The sequence below is a fragment of the Ambystoma mexicanum genome, chromosome 10 (assembly GCF_040938575.1).
Source record: "Ambystoma mexicanum isolate Mex_15411 chromosome 10, UKY_AmexF1_1, whole genome shotgun sequence".
NCBI classification, from domain to species: Eukaryota; Metazoa; Chordata; class Amphibia; order Caudata; family Ambystomatidae; genus Ambystoma; species Ambystoma mexicanum.
The window spans coordinates 1032337661-1032363285 of NC_090932.1; the positions used below are offsets into that span (position 1 = coordinate 1032337661).

The window sequence follows — 25625 nt, forward strand, 5'->3', positions numbered from 1 at the left end:
AAGCAGAACTACGAAAAGAAATCCAACGGACAATGAATCCTGATGCCTACCTCGCATGGCAAACTCAAGGAGAACAATATACCATCAAGGACTATCTACCCTTTTTTAGGGATCGCCTATATGTACCCAAGAAGGAATTACAGCAGCATATTATTTCAAACTATCACGATTCACTGATCGAAGGGGTTCCTGGGATGGCCAAAACCCTAGCTAAGGTGAAAGAACTTTTGGTGGCCTACCTGGCGTAAGGACATCATTCAGTATATTCAGTTCTGCGGTGTCTGCGCACAAAATAAATCGCAGAAACAAAAAACATCTGGTCTCCTACAACCATTGGACATTCCTCCAGTTCCATGGCATACTCTTTCCCTTGACTTCATCACTGATCTACCTCCAAGCCAAGGGTTCAACACCATCCTTCTTGTTGTGGACTTATTCTCGAAGATGGCCCATTTTATTCCTCTCAAAGGCCTCCCAGACGCAGCTACTTTAGCAAAAGTGTTCCTGGAGGGCATGGTTAAGCTACATGGCTTCCCTTCGGTTCTGGTCTCTGATCGAGGCAGCCAGTTTGTTTCAAACTTCTGGAAAAAATGTTGTGCAATGGCGCAGATCGACGTTCAGCTATCTACCAGTCTCCATCCCCAAACGGACGGCCAAACCGAGAGAACCAATCAGACACTCGAGCAACATTTACGTTGCATGCTGCACCACGAACAAAGGAATTGGAAAGACCTACTATGGATAGCCGAATATGCATATAACAATTCTTGGCATTCAAGCACGGGACAAATGCCCTTCTATACCCTTTATGGCAGACATCCACGTACCTCTGAACTAGACCTTCCAGCCAGCTTGGAAATGCCAGCGGTAAAGACTCTACACACAACCATTACTCAGGCTTTCAAAAGGGCAAAGGAACAGGAACACCTTATTCATGTCAAAGAAAAACAAGAGATTTGCCGACCAACACCGGAAAAAGGCCCCTGATTATTAAGTAGGAGACAAAGTTTGGTTAGCCGCTAAATTCATACCCATCAAGGGAACCTGGACCTTTCATCCCAGATTCTTAGGACCCTATAGCATTAAGGCAATTATCAACCCAGCAGCCGTGAAACTGGATTTACCACCTAATCTACACATCCACCCGGTATTCCATATGTCACTCCTGAAACCAATGCAACCCGGCACACGGATTGGGACGCCACCTAAGCCTGTACTTGTTGACAGAGAACCAGAATTCGAAGTCAAAGATATCTTGGACTCTAAATACTCTAGGACCAAGCTATATTATCTCGTCGATTGGAAAGGATTTGGACCACAAGATAGATCCTGGGAGCCCAGTGAGAATATCCACGCACCACGTCTAATCAGGAAATTCACTCGGAACTTCCCAACCAAACCTGGGCCAGACAGAAGCAACACCATGGGAGGGGCCTTAGGGGGGAGTGCTGTCACGACCCTCGCCCAAAACCCCTTCTGGCAAACCCATTGGCCAGGTGGAGTCAGGACTCGGGCCTCTAGAGCCTGACATCCTCTTCAAAACCCTCATGGGGCCAGTCCTGACGCCTATGGCACCAGGCTCATACACCATGAAAAACAATGTGCTTGGGAACTACTTTATTGTATTGTCAGCCAACATGGAGGCATCCACATAGCTTGGTTCCTAAGAACCAAGCTATGCGGTGTAGTGTTTTGGATGTGGTAGCCTAGGGACTACTTTACCTGCACTTTTGTTGGGGTTATTTAAACCGCACCCGAGCAAGACAACACGCTTCACGTTACTTTGCAGCTTGCAACGTGACGCTCACCCTGTCCAGCTATTCCCTCGAACCTTGGAGAAGCAGAACCTGCAAGGAGACTAAAGGAACATCATTAGCAGCAGCATCTTACCTGCAGTCTTCATCTTTAAACACTTGCAGCTACTGAGAACAGCTTCCTCGAATCTGCACGCCTCCCGGACAGAACTACCTGAAAGAGGAAGATAGAGGCAACATTAAAGAAAGCAGTAGAGACATTCACAAATTACGAACTGCTCAAAAGGCTTACCTGGCTGGTCGCCTCTCAGCTGGCACCACTCCGGACATTCCACTTGCGCTGAAGAACAACGCGACCTACAAGGAAGGAAAACAGAGGTTAGCAAAGGCAAGATTTCGCATCGCTGCGCATAGCACTTACTTACCGCATCATAGCGCTCTTAATGCACCATCATTTACCAGCGGGGCTCAACCAAGCCAGTTCGTTGCGCTGAAGCTCCGCATACCTAAGGGAGAAAAAAGAGACATTTTAAACAAAGAAAGGCATGCAGGATAGCAACAAAACTAAAGAACAGCAATAAGACCTACCTGAACAATATCAAACGGGCTGGCGTCAGTGAAGTAACTGGACCACACTCGCCCATGAAAGACAACGCGCCCCTGCAAAGAAGGCAGGACGGAGAGCACGCCTAATTCTACCACACAGTGAGGAGAGGGCGCCAGAGGGACTGAAAGCATACGGGGGTGGAGGGAGGATACTTACCCCAGTTGGTCAGTCTTGAACACAGTCCTCCTGTATTTTCAGGCAGAACCTTCCCCGCAGACCACATCAGGGCAAAGCTGAGAAGCATACCAGCGAGTAACCCGGCTGGGTGACGTCCCTGTGGATACCAGGTGAGCGTAACAGACACTCAACCTTCACTCATGGTTTCTGAGAGGTTGAGATATAAGGATTGGGATCTCCCGGATGACATAATGGAGATTTTGCTTTCGGCCAGAAGGCCAGCTACAAAATCCTTATACCGCTGCCATTGGAGTAAATTCTGCAGCTGGTGTAGGGAAAAGGATGTGGACCCTTTTCAATGCAATAAAAACCTATGGTGTTGTCCTTTTTGTTACACTTGGCAAATCTGGGGCTCCATATTGGGACAATGAAAGGTTATTTGGCAGCGCTTGCAATCTTCAAGCGCACATCGGAAGAGGTAACTTTTTTAAGATGCTGTTAGTCATTCAATTTCTTAAAGGGCTCACTAACGTGTTACCTCCTACACCTTTCTAAGTACCGATTGGGACCTTAATATTGTGTGGACATTTCTGATGCGTGCTCCCTTTGAGCCACTTCATTCATGTCCACTAAGACTAGTAACTTTCAAAACCATTCTGTTAGTTGCGTTGACATCAGCCCGCAGTGTGAGTTGCAGGCTTTATCTAGTAAGCCTCAATTTACTATTGTTAACAAGGACAAGGTTGTTCTTGGGTTTAAATCTTCTTTTTTGTCAAATGTCCCTAAGCCACGCCTTTGGCAGCCATTTTCATATTTTTACGGCATGCTTCAGTGTTGAGTCCTCAAGTTGCTCTCCAAGCTATTTGTACGTTCTTATATGTTTTTCGACAACATAAGTTAAATTTTAGTTTCAAAGAGCCTGTGGGGATCCGTTGTCGGTGAAGTTGTGCGCCCCGAAGGGCAAAGATTCATTGAAGATTCTAGAAGGCCACCTTGGGTCTTGCGCCTTCCGACCATGACAGAGGACAAGGCCTCTTCAGGCCCTGCACCAAATGCGGGCTATGGAATGTTTGTGGACGACAAGCACCTACAATACCTCTACTGCCTGCACTCAGACCATAAGGAAGTAGAGTGCGAGATATGCCTCAGTTTCTCTAAGAAAACGACAAAGAACAGGCATAGTAGGCTGGCGCCTTGGCTTACCATGAACGAGGCCTCTGACCTGTGCTCCGAGGACCGGCCGGTTCGAGGAGCGGTCTTCTAAGTCCTTTTGATGGCATCTCATCCATGGTGGCCCAAGATAAGACCAAGATCTGTCCGAGTGCACCTGGTTCGCCACTGAAGTGGGTCCCAAGTGGATAGGGCGCGATCAGCATCACCTTCAGCCTCCATTAAAAGCCTCCCATCAAGCTCCTCTTCAAAGAGGAAGTCATCTACCCCGGCTAAGCTATGGGAGAAATCCAAGAAGCCGCGGACAGATGAGAAGGCGGCTGCACAGCCCAAGCGGGCTCAACCAGCACAGTCAAAGATCTCGTCAGCGACTCTGTCGACGGCTACTACTACCACAGCAGCAATGGGTGCTGATCCTACGAGGGTGTCTCCCTCGACGCAGAAAGTGTCCCTACCCCCACGACGCGACATCACCACAGAGACTTTGGCAAAGTCTGCCGGCACGCCAGAAGGGGTGAAGATAACGGCCCAGGTCCCGGTTTAAAACCCTCGGGAGGAAAAAAGGCAGGGGCGAGGAGGCCCGAAACAGCCCTCCCAAGTCCTCGCCTAAGCCAAGGCTGTCTCGTCCACGGACGACAAAGATCAGGAGTCCATGCATACGGTCCACGATGACGAGCAGGATGACGGTGACGATGGCACAAGGCCTAGTTTTCCTGTTTCGCTGTCTCAGCCGAGGGACATCTCCTTGGATATTCTATCGACTCTCACATATTGGTGTCAGAGATCCAGATGAGAATGCCTCGTACCTGTGGTCCCTAGGTCCCCGATCACCCTCCGCTGAAGAAGAGGAAGCGTCATCTGATGCCCCCATATCAACCTCTTCCACCACGTCGGGCCCCAATTCCCTCAGCAGACCCAGGCACGGGTAAGGGAACAGATACAGCCACTATGACGGATGATAAGACATTGTTGCAGCGAACCGTGAGTCGCCACATTTGGATACCCCACATAGGGTTTCGCCACCGTATGAGGTTGTTTGTTCCACTCCATGATCGCCAGGGCCTCCGAGCTATTTCAGCTGGTGCCTGAGGAAACCATGAAGAAGGGCTTCTTGTATCAAAGAAGAGAGGCAAAGAGGAAGACCATCATGGCAGTGCTCTTTCTGGACGATATTTGGGAAGAGAGCCTAGCCCTAATGAAGAACCCTTGCATAGCTCCAGCCAAGCGGGATGTACTGGAAAAGAAGTATAGGGTGCCGGACTCTGCACCCAAGAGCCTGAAGTCGCAACCATCGCAGGACTCTGTGGTGTCGGCGGCTGCCAGGAAACGGTCTGCTAACTCATGGTTGTTGCCTTCGGTCCCTCCGGACAGCGAGGGGCAAAGGACGGACACCATGGGGAAGAAGGTGATTTACACTGTGACGTCCACAATCAAGACAGCCAACGCACTAGCCATCCTAGCCAGGTACGACAGGGAGTTGTGGTACAAACTATGACCGATCCTGGAGTTCCTCCCCAACGATAAGAAAATTGAGGCCCTCACCCTCTTCCAGGAAGGAGAAGTGGCATCGGACTACGCCATCACAGTGGCAGTGGACTTCGCCGACACAGGGTTCCAGCAAATGGGCAACAGTGTCTGCCTTCATCTGCAGGGATGGACGAAGGCCACTAACTTCCGTTAGGAGGTCCAAGTAAAGGTGTTGGACATGCCCTTTGGGAAAAACTGTTTGGGAAAGCCATTGATGAGGCCATCAAAGCGAATACGGAGACAGCCCGCTCCCTCTGCACTCTCCAGCAGCACTGATCGTCTTTTGCCTTCTGTAGGGAAAAATCTAGCAGGTCATCAAAAGGGTTCTCCATGTCTCACAGACAGCCTTCCCGAGCCTCAACACAAGAAGCCTACAGAGGCTGCTCCCATGCCTATGGTAGCAGAGGACCGTGTTGCCCGTAGGACAGGGCACCCAAGCAAGTTTGAACCGGCCAAGGCATCAGGCCCCCACTCATGCACACCGGCGGGAGGCTGGCTCACGAGGTTCATCAGCAAGTGGAGAAAGAGCACCACTGACAGATTCGTGCTGGATGCTATCGCCCAGGGGCACGCCTTGGAGTTCCAACGCAGGTGTCCTCGTATTCCGCCGGTTCCCCGTCATGACCAGCACATCCCTCAGCTTCTGGAAGAGGTGTGAACCATGCTACGAAAAGGGGCAATGGAGCTAGTTCCCCCAACAGCTCTGGGGCTCCGGAGTCTATTCCAGTTACTTTCTAGTCAGAAAGACAACAGGGGGCGGGAGACCCATCCGGGACTTGCTACGTCTGAACAAATACATGAAGCCCCAAAAATTCAGGATGGTCAGGTTGCAGCACATGCTCGGCCAACTGGAAAAAGGAGACTTCTTGACGTTGTTGGACCTGGAGGACACATTTCCACGCCCCCATTCACAAGAAACATCGGAAATGTCTAAGTTTCTTGGTGCAGGTCCAGCACTACCAGTTCAAGGCCCTGCCATTCGGCTTGAAGTCGGCCCCAAGAGTATTCACGAAGTGCTCGGCACCAGTGCAGGCCAATCAATGTCTACAGGGCATACACGTATACCCGTACCTGGATGACTGGCTGATTCACGCCCACTTGCGGCATCTAGCCGACAAGCACACGAAGGGGACCGCCTGTTGACGGATCTGGGATTCTCTGTCAACTATCCAAAGTCCTCCTGAACGCCATCGCAGAACGTGCTGTTCCTAGGTGCCAGACTCAAGTGTCTTGCCTGGCGTCTCCCTCTGAAGAGAGGCTAGCTGCCATTCAAGTAAAGGTGCAATGGCTGTTGTCGGTGAAGACGGCTATGGTGCGGCCATTAAGTCATTACTGGGCATGATGTTGTCCTGCATCTACCTTGTCCGTCTCTGCAGGCTGCAGATGCGGCCCCTACAGGATTTCCTGGATGCCCGGTGGATACAGGTGTCTGTTCACGGACAAGATACCTCTCAATGAGGAGTTTGACAGGCTTTAGAATGGTGGGGGGTATGCTCCCAGGTCGCCCAAGGCACAGGATAAAAAAAAAAAGTACCACAAGACGGTCACCACAGACGCCACCCTGGAAGGTTGGAGAGTGAACAACAGACGTCTGCACTCCAAAGGCCTGTGGCTGCCGAAGAAGGATCTGAATATCAACATCCTGAAGCTACGGGTGGTGTTCTGGGCCCTCAAGTCGTTCCTACCATCTCTGAAAGGCAAGGTTATGAGGATCTTCAAAGACAACACCACCACCATGTTCTACATCAGAAAGCAGGGGGGCTCTCGATCCCCGGCGCTCTCCAAAGAAGCTCAGTGCTTGTGGCACTGGGCCGTCGGACAGGGGATGTTCCTCGTCCCTCTTCACCTGGCGGGAGTCAAGAACACCATCAGACTCCCTCAGCAGGGAACTGCGCTCCTGCCACGTGTGGGAGCTTCGTAAGGATCAAGTGGACTGTCTGTTCGTCGTATGGGGCAGACCCCAGATCAATCTGTTTGCAACGGTAGCAAACTCCAAATTCTAGAGGTTTGTCATCAGATTCTACCAGCCGAGGAGTCTGGGGGACACGTTCTCCTTCCCGTGGGAAGGGCTGTTTCTGTACGTGTTCCCTCCATTCACTCTCCTACTAAGAGTCAACACATTCAGGTGGTGTTAATGCTGGATGATACTCATCGCCTCGGCGTGGCTGAGGCATATTTGGTATCAGGACCATCTCAGCCTATCAGCGTCGTCTCCAGTCAAGTTGCTGGTGGCTCTGGATCTTCTCACCAGAGAGGGAGGTGCAATCCTTCATCAAGAACCAGGACCGCTCAACCTGAAGGCTTGGCTCCTGCAGCTTTAGAGTTTGAAGGTTATGAGTTGCCAGCGGACTGCAGGGAGGTCCTCGCCAAGGCCTGTGCATTGTCGACCTTGAAGTGCTAGGGTCATACATGGAAGTGGTTTGCTATGTGTTGCCGGTCGCAGAAGATTACCCCTTTTGTGGGTCACAGCTCCACAGATCCTTCCATACTTGCCATCCTTGGCAAAAGCTGGACTGTCTCACGCATCCATCAAGGTAAATCTGACGGCTATCTCCCGCTACACCAGTTCCCCAGGGAGATCCTCTCTGTGGTCCCACAGACTCATCAAGGAGTTTCTCAAAGGACTTTTCCAATCCTTCCCGCCGGTGAAAGCTCCTGCCCGGGTGTGGGAACTCAACATAGTTCTGACGAGGCTCATGGGGGCCTCCTTCGAGCCGATGCACCAGGCTCCACTCAAGTTTCTCTCGTGGAAGACGACTTTCCTTGTGGCCATCACCTCTGCCAGACGTGTGGGTGAGATCCCGGCCCTATCCTGCAAGCAACCGTACCTGGCTTTCCACAAATCAAGGGTGGTACCGCGTACACACCTCTCTTTCAAGCCGAAGGTTCCATCAGAATTCCACCTCAATGAGCCTTTGGTGTTACCTGTTTTCTTCCCGAAACCTTTTTTTGCTGGCAGAGAGGGCCTTGCACTTGCTGGATGTTGCTTGTGCCCTGAAGTACTACGTGACACGCACGAAGAGTTTTCGGAAGACTTCTGTTTGTGAACTTTGGTCCTGTGAACCATGGGAAGGCCTTGTCCAAGGCTTCCATTTCAAGGTGGCTCTCCGGCTGCATCACACACCTGGACGAGAGACTCCGGGTAGAGTGGAACACAGGTGACACCCATGGAGACGGAGTCAACAACCACACCCTAATCACACCGAACACCCGCACTCGCCCCTTAGTTACCACCAGGTACCATAGTGTTGTGGAATTGTTGAGATATTGTCAATCACCACACTAGCTGAGCCGTGGACATTGGCAGGTGCTCTGACCGTATGAGTGGGAAGGGAAGACAGATAGGGCTGCAAGAGAGGCTGGGGGAGGAGGGGGCCAGAGGTGCAATCTTGTCAAGGTCCATTCCAGATATACATACTATGACAAAACCAGGGAGAAAGTCACCTCCAAGTGGCAGCCACCCATTTTGGGACTAGGTAGGTGAGCCTACTATGCTTAACACCCTGTAGGGGCAAGGTAAGGGGGAGCTCTCTGGTGGTCACTCCCCCTTAGGGGACAGGAAAACCATAAAGAGAGTCAACATCCCTTCCCCCTAGACAGTAACACCTTTATGGCGTATGAGGGGCTAGGTTGTATGATAACCATTGTTAAAAGGGGTATATGGTTGACTCGACTTCTGACGCGTCCTATGGCAAATCTCCATGGAAGACTGCGGATAAGCGAGTAAACCAGCCCCTAGAGGAGCCTTCCTAGAAGAACCAACCAGGAAAGAGTTTCCACAGGTCCCACAATTTAACCACGCTGAAGTGCCCACAGAGGGTGTGCCCGGTAAGAGAGAGCTCCAGATGTGGCATGCTGACCCACGATGTGCACAGGGACACACAGGCACAGAGGTTGAGCAGCTCTGGGAGGCGGTGAAACGGGGGTCAAAGTACCTCCAATGGCCAAAGCAAAGTACCGACAAGAAGCCGCCTATACGTCCCTGGACCGAGCAAGTAGGAGAGGAGAATCGCTGCTGCAGAGTCCAGTGGAAGGGGAGACAGTGGCTCCAGTGTAACGGGAGATACAGTGGCCCCACTGGAACAGGAGACATGCAGCAAAGCGAGAATGAGAGAAGAGCCCCAGAGTATGGCAAGGCTGAGATAACCCCAGAGTGGGAAATAAGAAGGAAGCAAACCCCAGAGTGGGGAGAGAAGGAAGAAACCTTCAGAATAGGTAGTGAGAAAGAGGCAAGGAGTGGGAGAGAAGGAAGAACCCCCAGAATGAGGAGAAAGGGAAAAAAACCCTAGAGTGGAGAGAAAGATGAAATGCCAAAGTGGGGAGAAATAAACACAAGCGAAAACCAGACTGGAGACCTAGGAGGAAAGCCCCAGAGTGGGGAGTGAAAAGGAGAGCAGCCTGAGTGGGGAGGGATTGAAAGAAACCCAGACTGGAGGGAGAGAGAGAGAGAGAGAGAGAGAGAGAGAGAGAGAGGGAGGGAGAGAGAGAAATAAATAGAGAAATATCAATCTAGACAAGGAAGGAACGTGAATAGGCCTGGGATGGAGTGCTGATATGGCACTCCAGCATGACACAAACTGTATAACTGGTACTATAAACCTAGGCTAGGGCCTATGGTAAAGAGGCATAGGGTTAGCATCGGAAGGCAGGAGAGCCATCCCTTTCAGTGGGAGGTTCCCACAAGTATGTCTTTGTTGTCTTATTTTCTTTTGAAAGGTAGGCAAAGTGACTAGGTTAGATTCAAGACCGAGGACTTCATTTATGCTTAGATATCCTGACAAGCACACTTTTTACTTGTTTCTGTTAGAGTAGGCCTTCGATTTATATGATTATAGAAGGAGTAGTCCTTTTTGATTTTGAAGATAATCGAAATCCTAGAAAACTGTACCTTCATATCCAAGTCCTGCTTTGGTTCTTGTCACAATAACATTGGGCCCAAATGTCGGTATTTTTGGAAACGTTCAGAGCTGAATCTATTAATCCAAACCTTTTCCAATTAGTGATTAGAATCATCTGTTTCTTCCAGAAAAAGAGGAAGTGTGCTATAGGTTCAACTTGACCACTCTAGCAGATAACAAATGTGCTAATGTGATAATAAATGTGCTGTAAAATTGGCAATTGATAACGCTGCCTAAAGACATTTTATATATAAGTCATAACAACCTGATTCGATCAAATCCAACTAGGATTCTCTGCCTATAAAAGTTCGGATTCCAAGCACTATTTGCCCATGAAAAATGTACATAAATTTAGTAAAGATAAACCAAGCCCAAATATTTTCCTTTAGCAAGGAGGCATCGATGTACCATAATAAATCTGGGTACAACAGAATCATAGATCTGTGGCGTCCTAAAACATTGTGCAATACATTCTTAACCCAAGGAGAACTTGCAGTCATCTTTCTATTCTAACCCTCTTTCAAGGTGCTTACAAAGCTTAATCAAAACTACCTTAATGGGAAGTATTTTCCAAATGCCCAGATCAGGGTTTAGTCTGATTTGAAGAATGCTGATGCATGGTTATCTCTGGTGAGAACATTTTGAGAATATTTGAATTAAACTTTTGATGTGGGTTTATCAAAATCTTTCTCTTGCAGCTAGTGGATTGAGACAGTGTGCATTCAAGCTGTGTTCCTGTCTTAATGTGCAGCTATGTCTTTGTTTTATTGCAGATTTGCATCCCTTTTTCAACCATGTTGTTGTTGACTTTATTACCAATCAAGTTCCTGAGATCAGTCTCTAAATATGCTGTTGGTTTTCATTGCTGCATATATAATCATAGTTCTAAAAGCATCTTTGTAAAGTAAGTCTTTAGCATAAATTGATTTCTGAAACCATGTTACTATTTTTGTTTCAGCATCTACATTGGGAAAAGACTGACCACACCGTCGACTAGCACCTACTGAGGGAGGCCGGCCTGAACACCAGTTCTGTGAAGTCTTAATGTCACATTAGTGCATTTGAACTTGACACACTTTTAAGCATGATGTAGTGTGTCCTACTTCTACTTCAGCATCTTTATGTTCCAGTAACTGCGTGGACTCCTGTTGGAATTCAGTATTGAATTGGAAAACAAGTAGAGGCTCTCAAGTAGCTGTATTCCTTAATTTGCTTTTCATTTCTGTTGCCTGAAAGACGTGACCAAATTGCTTGACAGTTAACTATTTGTTGATCAGTTAGCAAAGGCTTCCTTCCATTTAAATGCCACCACCAGCAATCAAGATGTTCCATCTTTAGTAGAACCGGTCTTGTGGGACAAACATGCATGGCGTCAGTTTTCAATGTAGTGTGGATTATGTATTAGGGTTTCCTTTTATGCTAAAAACTCCCAGCACTGAGAGAGATTAACATTGTGTATTGGCCACCTCCATCACATGCTCTGCATACGTTTTTGACTTTAGAGTCAATGCTACCAAAACCTACTAGCCACATGAATATTCATAATGTAGCTTTAATGACATGTTAATGCCTGGCTTTACAAAGCAAGCCATCTTTGACTGTTGTTTCTGTGGGTGCAATAGAAGTGACTGCAGGGATTTCTTTTAGGGTACTGATTATTTAAATGCCTGACTGGTAGCTCGAGAAAACCCCACAGTTCTGATTTCAGGGCATCGTAATAGAGCATTTCAACACTGTGCATCCAAAATATGTTTTACCCCTTATACCACCTGACATGATAATTTTAATGAACGCCATATTTGCTGCCTTTAGCTTGTATTAAAGTATAGACCAAAACATAGACAATTCACTCCACAAGATGTTCTCGTCTTCAACATTATTTTCCTACTTCTTGTAGGATTGACAGAGAAGACATTTGCCAATATCTTATTTTTACATTGTGGTATATCCTTTAATGACATTTCTAAATGCAGCTGTATTGTTGTTTTTTGCAAGAATCTTTCGAAGATTATTTTAAATATGTTTGTAAAACTGCTTTCAGTCTTTTCCAGAGAATGATGAAGATTATCTATAAAACAATTTACAAATTGCAAATTGTCTGCTTGTAGCATCCTAATTGAGACAGTCCCTTTCTGCATGATAGGTGCTAACTGTCTGAAAGGCACAAGAACCCAGTCATATTGGCTTATCTGCAAAGGAATCCCTTAGAATAAAGTAGATCAAGACCCTTTGTCCGAAAACCCAAGTAAGCCTCCCAAAATTGAGCTGGTGTGTTTTGCATAGTTCAACTGGCCAAACCTTTTGTGATATAGCTATCATCTTCTGTGTAACTACATCAGAAGTTTTTGTTTCTCCAGATTGATCAGCCTTTGCTAGTATCTCTTTAAAAACATAAATGTCAACACCCTGAAATCAGGGTTTTTACAATTAGTATGGAATATTTTACTTTGTTTTATTTGTTTGCTAGACCATGTTCGTTAGTGAACCAGAAATACCTAAGTTCTTCTTGATATTGCATGAAGCTAGATAGAGTTGTCACTAACAATGCTAAGATATTTAACTTGGGGGAAATCTGTTTTCAAATGTGAAGATTTACTACCAAATTATTACAAAGCAGTAGGATGACTTATGTTTTTCTTGGGTAGTTTTTAGTGAATTTCAGCGCATGTAGCATGGCTCTGAATGACATTCAATGTTTTTGTATATAATGAAAGTCTTTACTTTGATGGAGTTTGTAATATGGAAAGTAAAGAAACCTGTGTCACTTTTAAAGTGCCTTTACAGTGCAACGTCATATTAAAAAGAAAACCCACTTGAGTCAAATGCAGACAGCTGTACAGTTTATAAGTACACAAACCTAGCTTGCCATATAATGACACCACTTTATCACCTTTATTGATGAAATCAGTTCTAGTTTGATAATCTACAATGTATTCTAGTCTCTGTTTGCCTGTTTCTTATACAATTATTTTGTATTTGGGCACCTATGGTGGGTACTATATGAAGCGCTGTCATTCTGTTTGTGCTCATAGACTCATCCCCTAACCTCTCACTACACAACAGACAGGCCACAGTGAATGCAGACGTGAATGGCAAGCTAGAGAGCATCTCAGCAATACAAAACAATCAATTAATCTAATGGTGTCTTGTAAATATCTAAAGAATTGAAAATCCAATCTCGAATTCTGTACTTGGTAGCATTTGGGATTAAATCACAAATCTGCTCTGAGTCAGCTGCTTGTTTATGATGTATTTATGGTGCAGATGAACTTGCCCTAGGTTAGCTGTTTTGCATAGTGGAATAAATTAAGAACGTAATTGCGGGAAGATAGCTTAATGTCAAAGCAAGCACACTTCTATCAAAAACCCAAAGGTTTCATTTGTGTAGCATGACGATATGCCCTGTAAAGACATCCTAAAACTTGACGAACTGTAAATTACATTTCTTTAGTTAGTCGGATTGGTTGAAAAACAGAATGCAAACATTACACATATAACATGTTTTAATTAATGTGCAGAAATTAACGCTAATGTGATATGTATCTGTGGTATGGATAACCCATTTCAAACAATTCCTCGTTATACAACACTTTATGTTCAGGTTCTGTTTCAGTCCTTTCTGGTGAAAGGCCATGCACTGAGAGGCAATGAGTCATAAGGGGCTGCTAATTGAAGCCTTTAAAGGGGGATTGCTTTTATGTTAAGGTTTTGTTTCACACAAGCAATTAAGCTGTACATTTATGGGGTTAATTGTGAAATTACGTTTACATTGTATTTATTTGTATTAATTTTGCCTTGCTTTTGACAAATGTTTTTATGCAAGGAGCTGGATTCATAATTTAAGGTAATGACTTGTTTGGACCCGCCCCCATCTAAACTCTAAACTCAATTACTTAATTTACCTTTCATAATTTAGCGATTTTAAATTGCATGTTGGTTTTCATGAGGATGCTTTGTTGACCGGGCATACAATGATATATTGGAAATGACCATGAAAGTGCCATCAGAGAATAGATTTGGTGTCTGTAAAAATAATGCATTGTTATGTTTTGCTGTGTATTTCAGTGGATCCGCCAGAAAGTTAGATAAACTGAAGAACAGAATAACCCCTACTGTGCGACGGTATAAACCGGACTGTGCTGGAGATTATGCTCATCATTTGCCATGGAATATGACCATTTTGACAAACTACATTAAAATCTGAATCGTTCTGGCAAAAGAAATTCACAGTTCTGACATAGTGGACATTATAGAAAATATGCCTCAGATACCACAGCAAACTCTATTTGGGTAGGAAGGCGAGACTGAAAGCGTGTGGTACAAATTTGGATCCTCTTATGGGGCATGAAATAACTTATTGCTCGCTGTTATCTTTTTTTAAGGATAGTTAGGGTAATTTTTAGACTTTAATGGAGCGACCATGCCACTATATCAATTTCATGGAAATGTATTCAAAATGTGTCTAAAACATTGTTGAACAATTGGGGATGTTTCCCCTCGAACTCAGGGTGAATTAGGTCACCAAAAACCGAGCTGTTTGCTTTACTTGACCAGATTGGTTTGAACTTGCGAAGGTACACGCTGTTAAAGCTAAACGTGTCCTCTCGTAAGGGAACTAGCCAGAATGAGAGCTTAAATTGTCCCTTTTATATGTGGAGACTTGACCAGCTCTCCTCCTCACCAAAACATTTTCATTTTTTTCGATTGCGTAAAATTTGAGTTATGGTCCATGCTGAAGAAAACCTGGTAGAGTATAGACTACAACTTCACTCTGGCCCTTTTTTCTGTTCAGAACAGACGGGGCCATCTTGAACATTAAAGGGTCCTTTGAAGGACTTGAACTGTTCTCTTACAGTAGTACATAAGAGAGACAAGCTGTGTCTGTTTTTGCAGAATCATTCTCTGTGGTTCGGAAGCTGATGTCTCCCTACATTTCTTTATACCCCTCTGCATTGGAGCCAAGGTGAGCAGTACTACTGTGGCAAGTCTACTTTTATACTTGTTAGCCTTAGGGTTTTGCTTTCATTCTGGAGCGTGGGTAGTGCACCTTAAGTAAGAATCTGACTGCTGCATTCCTGATACACATCAGCTCACATAGAGAGTAGCAACATCCAATTTGCACCTGTTAAAATCCTACCCCGACATTTTTTTTCAGATACTTTTGGTTCCTCGTCCTTCTTTCTAGGCCTTGTGGCCAATTGGAGCTGAATTTAAAATATTATAAACTCATGTGGCAATAGGTACAGTCAATTGTACATATGCTCATAAATAAACGGACTAAGCGAAGCACATCAACCTAGTAAAGTACCTTGAATGTACGAAGCAAAATGATGCAGGAGCGTGTCATTTCTTCAGGGCGTTATTGAATGAATAGACATTGGTCAATTGTTTTATTTTCTCAATTTAAATGGTAGTGAGTGTTTCAGACATCAACGATCAGGCCCATCCAAGAATTTTAAGACCCTGTCAAAGCTTCCATTGAGTTGCTAGAGTAGGTGTGCGCATGATCACTGTAGTGTTTATCTTGATTAATGCAATCCAATTTGAATTAATTAATGTTCTTGATAATAGCCACGACTTTCAAATGTGTAAATGTATCTTTCAAAAGTGGGCAGGGCCTTTGTTTTATAATGGAAAGCTTTATACCTGTTTACAGTTAAACACACAAATGCAGGCTTTTTCACCAGTGAAATACTGTCTAAAATATTTTGTAATTGAAATAAAAATGTGTATGTTTGCATGTCCAGAAATGCTGCGCGACCTCCTCACTGCAGCAGGGACGCATTTACTTATACTATTTTAAAGGAAAATGCAATTTGAGGTCTTTAACGGAAATTATTTAACACATTTTTTAAATCGTTTCGATTTAACTGAGCCAAAGTGATTTGTTGCATTCTACATTTATTTAGGTAGCACTTTGTAACATTATATACAGTTTACAGTACGTGTATCCGTTGTAGCTGTAACTATTTTGTGCCATTAAAACTCTTTCAAAAAGTATGTTGTAATGCTGTTTTTTGAAATGTGTATTACTCTATCAGTTTTAGTTTGTGGTACAATCCCTGATTGCCTACTGTAGTCGTGTTCATGGTAGAAGGCTCAGTAAGTCAACATGGTGTTTTCATTCTTCCTCATGCAAAGCAGTATGTTGCAGAAGGGCACACAGCATAAAATGCTATGTCTTGCCTGCTCCATTAGGCAGGGGTGCACATTGGTTACCCTTAAAATGTGAAGGTTCGAGATGTGCACAGCCACACTGCTTAATCTTGGGCGAACTTTCATTATGCCTCCTTGTGTCTTTCTTTACACAAAGCCCCTAGACCATTTCAAAGCCTACAGTAGTGCCTAGAAGCCCTAGAAGGAATAACCTGCATTCCATGCATATTTAATACAGGGAATGAGAATTACTTTTACAAATATACATTTCTGGGGCTTGTGAAGCTGCTTCGATTTGCATGCTTTGCACAGTCCTCCACCTAGTGGTTGTCTCAGAGTATAACACTTGTTTTTTTGCAGTCGAAAAATAGGGTGTCCTTCCTTTCGCACTATCGATATCCTATGTGTACAGGTACCCATGATAACTCATGCGTCCATGTACTCGTATTGTTTTTTCTCATCAGTTGGCAGTAAGTCTTTGCAGCCGAGAGTAACATTTCAATGCCGTTGGAAGCGTGGTCACCAACGTCAACACAGAAGCGCTGTTGGACGAGAGAACAAATCGACAAAGAATACGATGTGGCATTCAGTAGTAAGAATGAGGTGGACTAGATTGATGTTGTAAATACCGTTGAAGGCCTAGAGAATGCCTCTGTTCTTTGACACTATCTACACTATTTTCAATAGTGCAGTGTCAATACCCCAAAGCTCACAGGGAAAATCACCTTTTATTTGTCTCGGGTGTAATTCAAAGTTTCCTTGGAGAGACACCCACAAGGTGTGTAATAGCACTTTCCCACAGGACCAAGCCGAGGATCGCTGCTGGGCATGCCTTAAAGAATTTTCGGCAGCACCTTCAAAAGTGCTTGGCTACATATGCCATGCAGCAGAATCGGAAGTGGCAGAGTCTTGACATTCGAAACTCGAGGTAGGGGAGTCAGATGCAGGGGGTCAGAGATGACCCCCAACGGCCTAATAAGGAGGCTCCTTCTGGGAAAGCCTCTCGGCCGATCCCCAGCTCCAGTAGCTTGACCTCGGGCCAGTTAGGGAGAAGCCCCTTGGCGATCATGGGACTGCAAAGTCTCAAAAATAAAATCAGATGCACCAACACAAGGGTAGCAAGATCATTAAGGATTCATGAAGACATAGTGAACAGCATCAAGCAGAGGTTCCGGATGGTACAGATGGAAGCTCCACTCTAACAAAAACAGACAGGAAAGGGGGATCTAAGCCCACAACACACCCATACCATCTTCAACAGCGGCCACCTTGATGCTGATATCTCCTAAAGACACACCACTCGCTCCAGCTATGAAGCAGAATACCCTAGTAGACATCTCAGACTGTGAAGAGGAGTGGGAAGAAGGGGGCGATATCTCTGTCGAACAGTACGCTGAGGACGAAAGACACAAAAGAATCACTTTGTATAATTCGACCACATCAGATGCCACTCTTCAACGCCAAAGGGAATGGCTGATGCAAGACTTTAGCGAAATTATGTCCAAGATATCTTTCATGGAGAAACATGAAACCGCTTCCAAAAGAAAGATAGGCTCTACAGACAGCGAGCCCCCAATAAAGAAGCAAAAATCACTCAATTGGAATTTCTTCCCGACCCCTTTTAATACCATGAAGAATTTGAAGATGCCGGTGAAGCAGACTTGCACAAGAAGTATCAGGACGACATTCATCCTGATGATTATGTAATGCAATAACCTGATGAGTTCAACACCCACCACCCTAGTCACCTAATTTCCAACAGAGGATATTTTCCAATGTTCCGATTTGCTGTTGAGAGCAGCTGAACATTTTGGTATGCTCACAGAGAAAAGGGACAATGAAGCGAAAAAGTTGGTTTCACTTCGTATGGGGAAGAGAAAAAGTTGGTTTCACATTGTATCCGACTGCTCTATTCCATTGAAAAGAGTATAACCCCATCCTTAGCCAAGCCAGTCTCTGCTATACATGTTAACCCTAGCGTAAAGAAGAAATATAAATGATCATATTCTGCTCCCATATATATATAGGGTCCACTTGTTCCCCAATCTTAGGTTGTCACTACAGCTAGAAAAAGAGCAAACGGACCCTATGTCAGACACAGAATATCCTCCAGACAAAGAATAGGCATATATATTATTTCTAACGCAAAGCAGAAACCACTGTGGCATGTAGTGTCTGGATCACTAACGCCACAGCCCTGATGTCCAGATATAATTGGACACAGTGGGACGATATGGAGGAGTTGGAAAAACACATCCCCAGAGTTCCAGGTGACCTTTTGTATAATAATTCAGGAAGGGGCAAAAGACTGCAAATTCCATCATCAGAAAAACATTAGCCTCTGCAGAAGCAGCAGGAAAACGGGAGGCCACGCTATTTGGCAAGGCAGTGAAAGAAACACTAGATGGAGTGCTAAAAAAGATCATGACACCCTGAGAACTATATGACAGGTGCCATGCTGATCTTTCTAGCCAAGGTGTACACCCACTAACAACTGAACCTTTTGGGGCAACAAATACTCCCAAGCAGAAACCCAGTTCATGCAAACTCAGGGTATGGTATTCGGTCACGCAACAGCATCACACATATTTGGCCTCCTCTGGACAGCATAGAGGGAGGCCAACACGAAGAGTAAAAACCTCCAGAGGGGTGTCCTCCTCCTCCTGTGTCACTCTTTAGGAGGACAAATAATATTGATCCATGCAAGAGAGGGGATAACATCAGACCAGTGGGTACTAGACACAGTAGCAAGAGGTAACTGCATAGAGTTGCTAGAAACACTATGCAATCTACCGATGCACAATAGATTCCCACGCAATCCTCAGGAGTTCTTAGAAAAAAGAAATCAAGGCGCTACTACAGAAGAGCACCATCGAACAAGTTCCTTCAAACCAGGTGAACAAGGGCATTTACTCCTTGCCCAAAAAAGACAAAACAAGGAGGGCAGTATTAGATCTCGGACCAGCAAACAAATGCATAAAACCCCAAATGTTCAAAATTACCAACCTCCAGGATATCACTCCTCTCCTTAAAAGGAGAGGAGTGACCTCCTAGAGCTTATGACCACTCTCTAGGCATGAAAGATGCATACTTTTCATTTTTCAATGTTCCCTGCTTACCAAAACTGCCTAAAATTCAAGATCGGGAAACGTCATTACCAGTTCAAGGTATTACCTTTTCTGGAACAGTGTTGTCACCTTGTGTATTCATAAAAGTGCTTGTGTTGGTTGCTGTGCAGCCACTGGGGAAACCATTCCATTCTACCCTTACCTGGACGACTGACTCATAACAGGGGAGTCACAGGTAAACTGCATGTACAACACTTAGAGACGCTGGAACATCTTTTCAGGTTGGGCTTTACCATAAACGGGACCAAATCAAGCCTAGTACATCACAGAAAAGAACAATTCCTAGGAGCTGTTATAGACACAAAACAAACTATTGCTTGTCCATCCCAGAAGGAGTTCAGGCATTCTTAATTATAATCTTTTTGTTTCCAGACAGGGGCCCAAATAAGGTAAGCAAGGTATTTGAAATTACTAAGCATGATGGTTTCAAGCATCTACATGGTACCACACGCACACCTAAACGTGAGGAAAGTTTAACTGTGGATCTCGCAGCCATTGTCCTAAGTGTCGGGCGAAATGGGCAATCTAGTGGTAGTGTCAAAAGAGGTGCCAAGTGCTCTGCTTTAGTGGATGAAAGAAAACCTCTTAAAAGGCAGGCTCTTCAAACTCCCAACAGTACAGGCTACAATCGGAACAGCTCCACACTTCTAGGTTGGGGGTTGGAATGGATCTAGCAACATTGTCATTGATTCTCTGGAGGGAAGCGTCTCTTGTGTGGCCAGGGAAATGCCTTTGCAATGTGGATTCCCAAGGTTTCTTGATCAACAACCTTATTTACCCCCTCCCGTTCTTTCTACCGACACAAGGAAGGGCGATGGAACAATAAGGATGACCAGATGCGGTAAACAAATGCCATGTTCTAGTCTTTGAAAAGTGTTAACTAATGCCAGGAAGTTTAAAACACGCACAGCTGAACAGAATACGGGTGAGAGGCAGAGACTGCAATGGAACGCAGCTCGTGCTGACGCTGGGTGGAATGCCGGTGGTGAGCACACTGTGGAAGGCAGTACAGAGGCTGACGAAAAATTGGCGTGCAGAGAGACCGGGCCAAGAGAAGCTCACTGCTTCATTGCTATAGGCAGCTGGAGCCGCCAGAAGCAAAGGAAGAGAAAGCAGGAGCCAAATGGCTAACCACACGCCCAGTCAGCAAACTGAAGGAGAAGAAGATGGAAGGATGCAAGGAATGCCAGAGCTGTCCGCTAAGCCCAGAGAGAGGGAGTGGGTTACCGGAACACTTGAGCGCGAGTGTCGCATATCATTAACAGTGCGAGAAAGCCTAATTAAAGTAATTCGAAGAACTAATACAAATACGGACAGTGTTAAGAAAGGGTCGGTGACCCAATATTTGAAAAGTTGAGTTGATATCAATTAGAACTTTGCTGAGAAAGGGTTGATTACCCAATACTGGAAAAGCATTATTTCTTGGATGAGAGAAATAGTGAATGGAGGATGCAAAAGTCCTGGTGGGATAGTGAACCAGGCAAAGAGTGAGTGTGAGACTCCCACCCATGAAAGGATATAAAGCCCTGGCAGGAGATTAAACCAGGCACTGTGCGAGTCTGGTACCCACACCCAAGAAACGGAACTGTGATATCCTGGCAGGAGAGTAAATCAGGAGTGAGAAGAGAAGTAAACCTGAAACCGTGGAAAAATGAGAACAAATACAAAAGGGAAGACCAATGCCCCATTTAAGGATCCGTGATGAAGCAATACACTGACGGGAGAGTATACCAGGGTTAAAAAGAGGAACCGTCAAAGGAAAAGGGAAGAACCATACCTCTTTAAGGTTAATCGAGCTACAGAGTGCGATAATATTTTAAAAAACTGTATTTAAAGGAGATTCCAGAGTCGTCCTCCCCCTTCAGCTGTGATAAAGTGACATTCAAACTACCAGAAGAAATCGAGGGAAAGGAAGACCCCTTTTCTGGTGGAACTTTATTCCTTTGTTTCCGACACCTTAGAACTTTGTTTAGAACTCTGAAAGAAAGCTACAAGTACCTATATTACAGAAATCCCCTTTTCTACACCTTATATTGAGTTTAGGGTTTTGGACAGAGGACAGAGTTCTCTCTTTTGTTTAAACATCCTGACACAAACGTTCTTTAGTTTAGTTGAGGCAGGGAAACCCCTCTTAGGATTAGTGATAAATGGGATTTCTCTCAATCCCCCTTATTCTGTGATAATAAAAGTTTACAATCAACACTTAACGTGCCACTGTGTCAGAGTCTTAGTCTTGATCCATTACAGGGCCCATTGCCAAGAGATCACTTCACAGGGAACATGGGCACAAAACGAATCAGTACCACACAGGAACGTGCTAGAGTTACAACGAATAAAGATGACACTTCTATATTTCCAAAGAAAACTCTACAACAAAAGCGTATTGATCAATTAAGATGATACCACAGCTATGGCATACATAAACAGGGAGGAACAAAACACTGTTAATTTTAGCACAGGATATATGGCAGTGGTACATCAAGAAAGAAATGTACATTCAAGCACAGCACGCCCCTGGCAGCACAATCACCACACAGACAGCCTAAGCAGGGTTTTCCAGCAAAACCCCTAATGGTAAATGAATACAAACTCAAACAGATTTTTAGGATCTGGGAACAGCCAACAGTGAATGTGTTTGCAACAGCCCAAAACTAAAAATGCCAAACTTTACATCCAGGTACCCACAGAAAGGCTCACTGGGAAATGCTCTATAGATGAGTTGGTCGGGTATATTTTCTTACACTTGTCCCTCGCCCCTGACACCTCCACCATGCAAGGTAGTGCACAAGTTACTACACAAGAGCCTAACTATAAAACTAATGCACCAATGTGGGCAAGACAAACGTGGTATCCTTACCTTCTAAAGATGGCGATTCAACCACCATTCAAATGCCAGCCAGTCCACAATCTACTAACACAAGAACATGGCAAACTCACACATCCATGCCTGCACACAATGAATTTAGCAGCATGGTTTCAGAAGTCAGAGAATTGGGACACTTGCAACTACTGGAGATATTAAAGGAGGCAAGAAAATGTACTGCAAAACATTGTTAATACAACAAGTGGAGGTGATTTGTTATTTAATGAACGCACGTCAACCCCAGTAAATGCTCACCAAGGCAAATTACTACTTACCTTAGACTCTGGACTATTCCTTAGCTCTCAAATTAAACTTGGCAGCTTACACTACATCTTGGCATAAAGTATCCTGGTGGAGAGTTTGTCGTTGAAGCCTTCATGGAAGGTATTAAAGGAATCTTAATATTGTGTTAAAAAAACTAATGGGAGCATCTTTTTAGCCAATGCACAAGGTCACCTTAAAAGATCTCTTACAAGATAGCTTTTCTAAAAGCAGTTGCATCTATCAGAAGGGTTAGCGAGTTACAAGCATTGTCATAATCTGTGCCTTACTATACAGAAACACTATGTGGTGCTACATACACTTCCATGTTTCTCTCCTAAGTACATTTCTAAAATGTCATGTTAACCAATCCATGTAACTGCCTTCTTTTTTCCCAATGGCTCAAATGCACTTATATAAATCAAAAGGCAATACAAAAGATAAGCCATTTCGAATGGATTGTGTCCTCCCACGTATTCCTCATCTTTGATATATGTATCTTCAGCTTTCCTGCTTTGGAAAAAAAAATGTCCACACCAGAGGGCGCTGTGCTTGATGAAGTGGCATTGATGTCCCTCGAGGGTCGCCGTAGAGTGTCGACGTCATCATCAGTACAAATAGCTCGAGCTGCGCCCGTTGGCTTCAGTTCCGTTTTTCCGAAAGCTTTGCTTCAAGTGTTGAACGGCACGCTTCAGTTTCATCAAGAAATGTCTTCATCTTCCAACCCTTCAACCCCAAAGTCTGGGTTTAAAAAATGCCATGACTGCGGGGCGAAGATGTCCATTACCGATCCCCACTGCGTCTGCCTTTGGTGTCTGGGTTCCGAACACCGGACCAATGACTGTGGGTCCTGTCAGGCCATGACAGGAAAAGCTCTCAGGGAGCTCCAAGGTAAGCTGGTGGCGGGGAGGGGGCTTTGGAGGCTTCTTTGAAGAGGGATAAAAAGTCTGGGAAGTCTAGGGACTCATCCCGGCACGAAAAGTCGAAGAAGTCTCATTGAGGAGTCGATCGAGGCAGTCTTCTTCATCGAAGAAGGTGAAGAAGAGATGCCATAGTCTCCCTCTTCTTCTTCGTTTGATTCCTCTACCAAGGTTAACAGGTGCCCTACTAAAAATGATTCCCCAGGAAATGCAAGGCTTTCAAGAGTTCAATGTTACATATATTCGAGAATGCGGCCACAACCCCCTCGAAGGAGTCACGCAAATACCATGCACTGGTCGATCTTTCGGACGACAGAGGGAGGTCAAAGACTACCATGGCAAAGCCGAGTGTCAAACCGGCGAGTCGCACTAGGTTCGGCAAGAAATCGTTGAGGGTATCGTCTCGAATGTAGTCCTTCTCCGATAACCTCCAAAAAAGCGAATCGACAGAGTCAAGCCTATTGATGCATAAATTGAAGGCAACGCCGAGTAAAATGGCGTTGGTGTTGAAACCTTCTTCGACACCATTGTCAAAGGTTTCATAGACACCATTGTTGAAGGCGCCATCAACGCCATTGTCGAAGCCAACATTGACGCCATCAGCGTCATAAATGCCCTTGTCAAAGCCAATGTCGATGCCATTCACATCATCAGCGCCATTGTTGAAGCCAGTGTCGGCGCCTTCGACGGTCATTTTGACCATTTCGAGGCCTATGCCCAGTTCGGAGAAGGCTTATAAACCTACACCAAAGAAAGACTTTTTCAAGTCTATGGCCTCAATTTATGAAGAGGAGCAAGCCTCTGAGGAGGATTCTCCCCCCTTTGGTGTGCCTTATGGTACGCAAAATGTTACTGAGGAACTTATTGAGCAGGAATCCAAGATAACTGATCTTTTTGATTGCCTCCAGTCGGCTAGTGGTATAGACACTTCGCCAGAGCTGGAATTTGGCAGACCTGAACATGAAGATTCTGCATACAGGAATATCATAAATAGGGTCAATGAGTACATGCGATGGAGCAGGAATTCTCCTACCTATGAACAAGACGATATGACGGATATCCTGAGTCGAGGCCCTCAGAAGGACCCAGTATTACCTTTTCATGCAGCCCTTCAGAGGGAGGTCATGGTAAACTGGGAAACTCCAGAATTTGGACCTGCTGTAAACAGGAACTTTGACAGAAAATATAGGCCTTCTAGCATTGATCCGGACTATTTAACCAAGCACCATGCACCTGAAAGCTTGGTGGTTCAGGCAGCCACATCGACCGGGCAGTCTGCTTACCCCTCTATTCCCCCGGATAGGGACAACAAGAGGGTTGATGCCTGGGTTCGTAAGATCTTCTCTTTAGGCAGTATGGCCTTGAAGTCAGCTAATGTTACTTGTACCCTTACAGGATTTACTTACACCCTGTTCGACTGTGTTAGCATGGCGGCTGAACACATTCCGGAAGGCGAGGAAAGAGATGGCTTCCTGGCTTTAGTGAAGGATGGAAAGGAGGTAATGAGTCGGTGTCTCCAGTCAGGACTGGACACTGCTGAAAGTATCAGCAGGTCCATCGCTTCTAGCACCGTACTACGCAGGTTTGCGTGGTTGAGAAAGCCAGACTTTGCACCGGATGTGCAGGGCAGACTACTCAATATGCCCTTTGACGGCTTGAGGTTGTTCGGCAGCAAGGCGGATGAGTCTGGAGAAAACTGCAGACCTCCAAGGCGGTGGCTAAATCACTTATCGCCTCCCTACGTCAACCTCAACAACAACCCTATTCAGGCTCATCTTCCTGGAGGGGGTCATCCTTTTAGTTTCTATTCCTCATTTGGAAGGGGAAGAGGACAGGCTGGACAAAGGGGACAAAAAATATTCCCTCGTGGTGGACGAGGAAGGGGTGCTAGATCGGCCCCAGCAGCGGCAACTGTACCCTCAGCCACTGCTGCAGCCGCCTCTAAGCCACTCTGAGGCCTAGGCCCACAAGACCCTGGTGGGAGGCAGAATCTCTCAGCATCTGAACGAATGGCCGGGCATTACTTCAGATGCTTGGGCACTGGAAACAGTAGGATACCTAAAAGAAAAAGGATACCTGGCTGCGCTTTCCAATTTTCAAGCGCTCCTCTAAAGAGGTATCTTATTTCAAGATACCATTGATTGTGCAATTTCTAAAGGGTCTCATTAACGTGTACCCTCCAGTCCCATTTCATGTGCCTGTTTGGGATTTAAATTTGGTATTG

General features: G+C 45.3%; 1 protein-coding gene across 2 annotated transcripts in view; it reads left to right on the forward strand.

Annotated features, from left to right (window-relative positions):
* Positions 1-12167, forward strand: part of BNIP3L (BCL2 interacting protein 3 like) — a 327918-nt gene extending 315751 nt beyond the window's left edge. Inside the window, exon 6 of one of the 2 annotated variants that reach the window (XM_069618854.1) lies at positions 11032-12167. In XM_069618854.1, the coding sequence (XP_069474955.1) occupies positions 11032-11080 (49 nt within the window). In that variant the 3' untranslated portion in view covers positions 11081-12167. The remainder of the gene's footprint in view (positions 1-11031) is intronic. The other variant, XM_069618855.1, reaches the window with a different exon arrangement.
* Positions 12168-25625: the final 13458 nt, after the last annotated feature.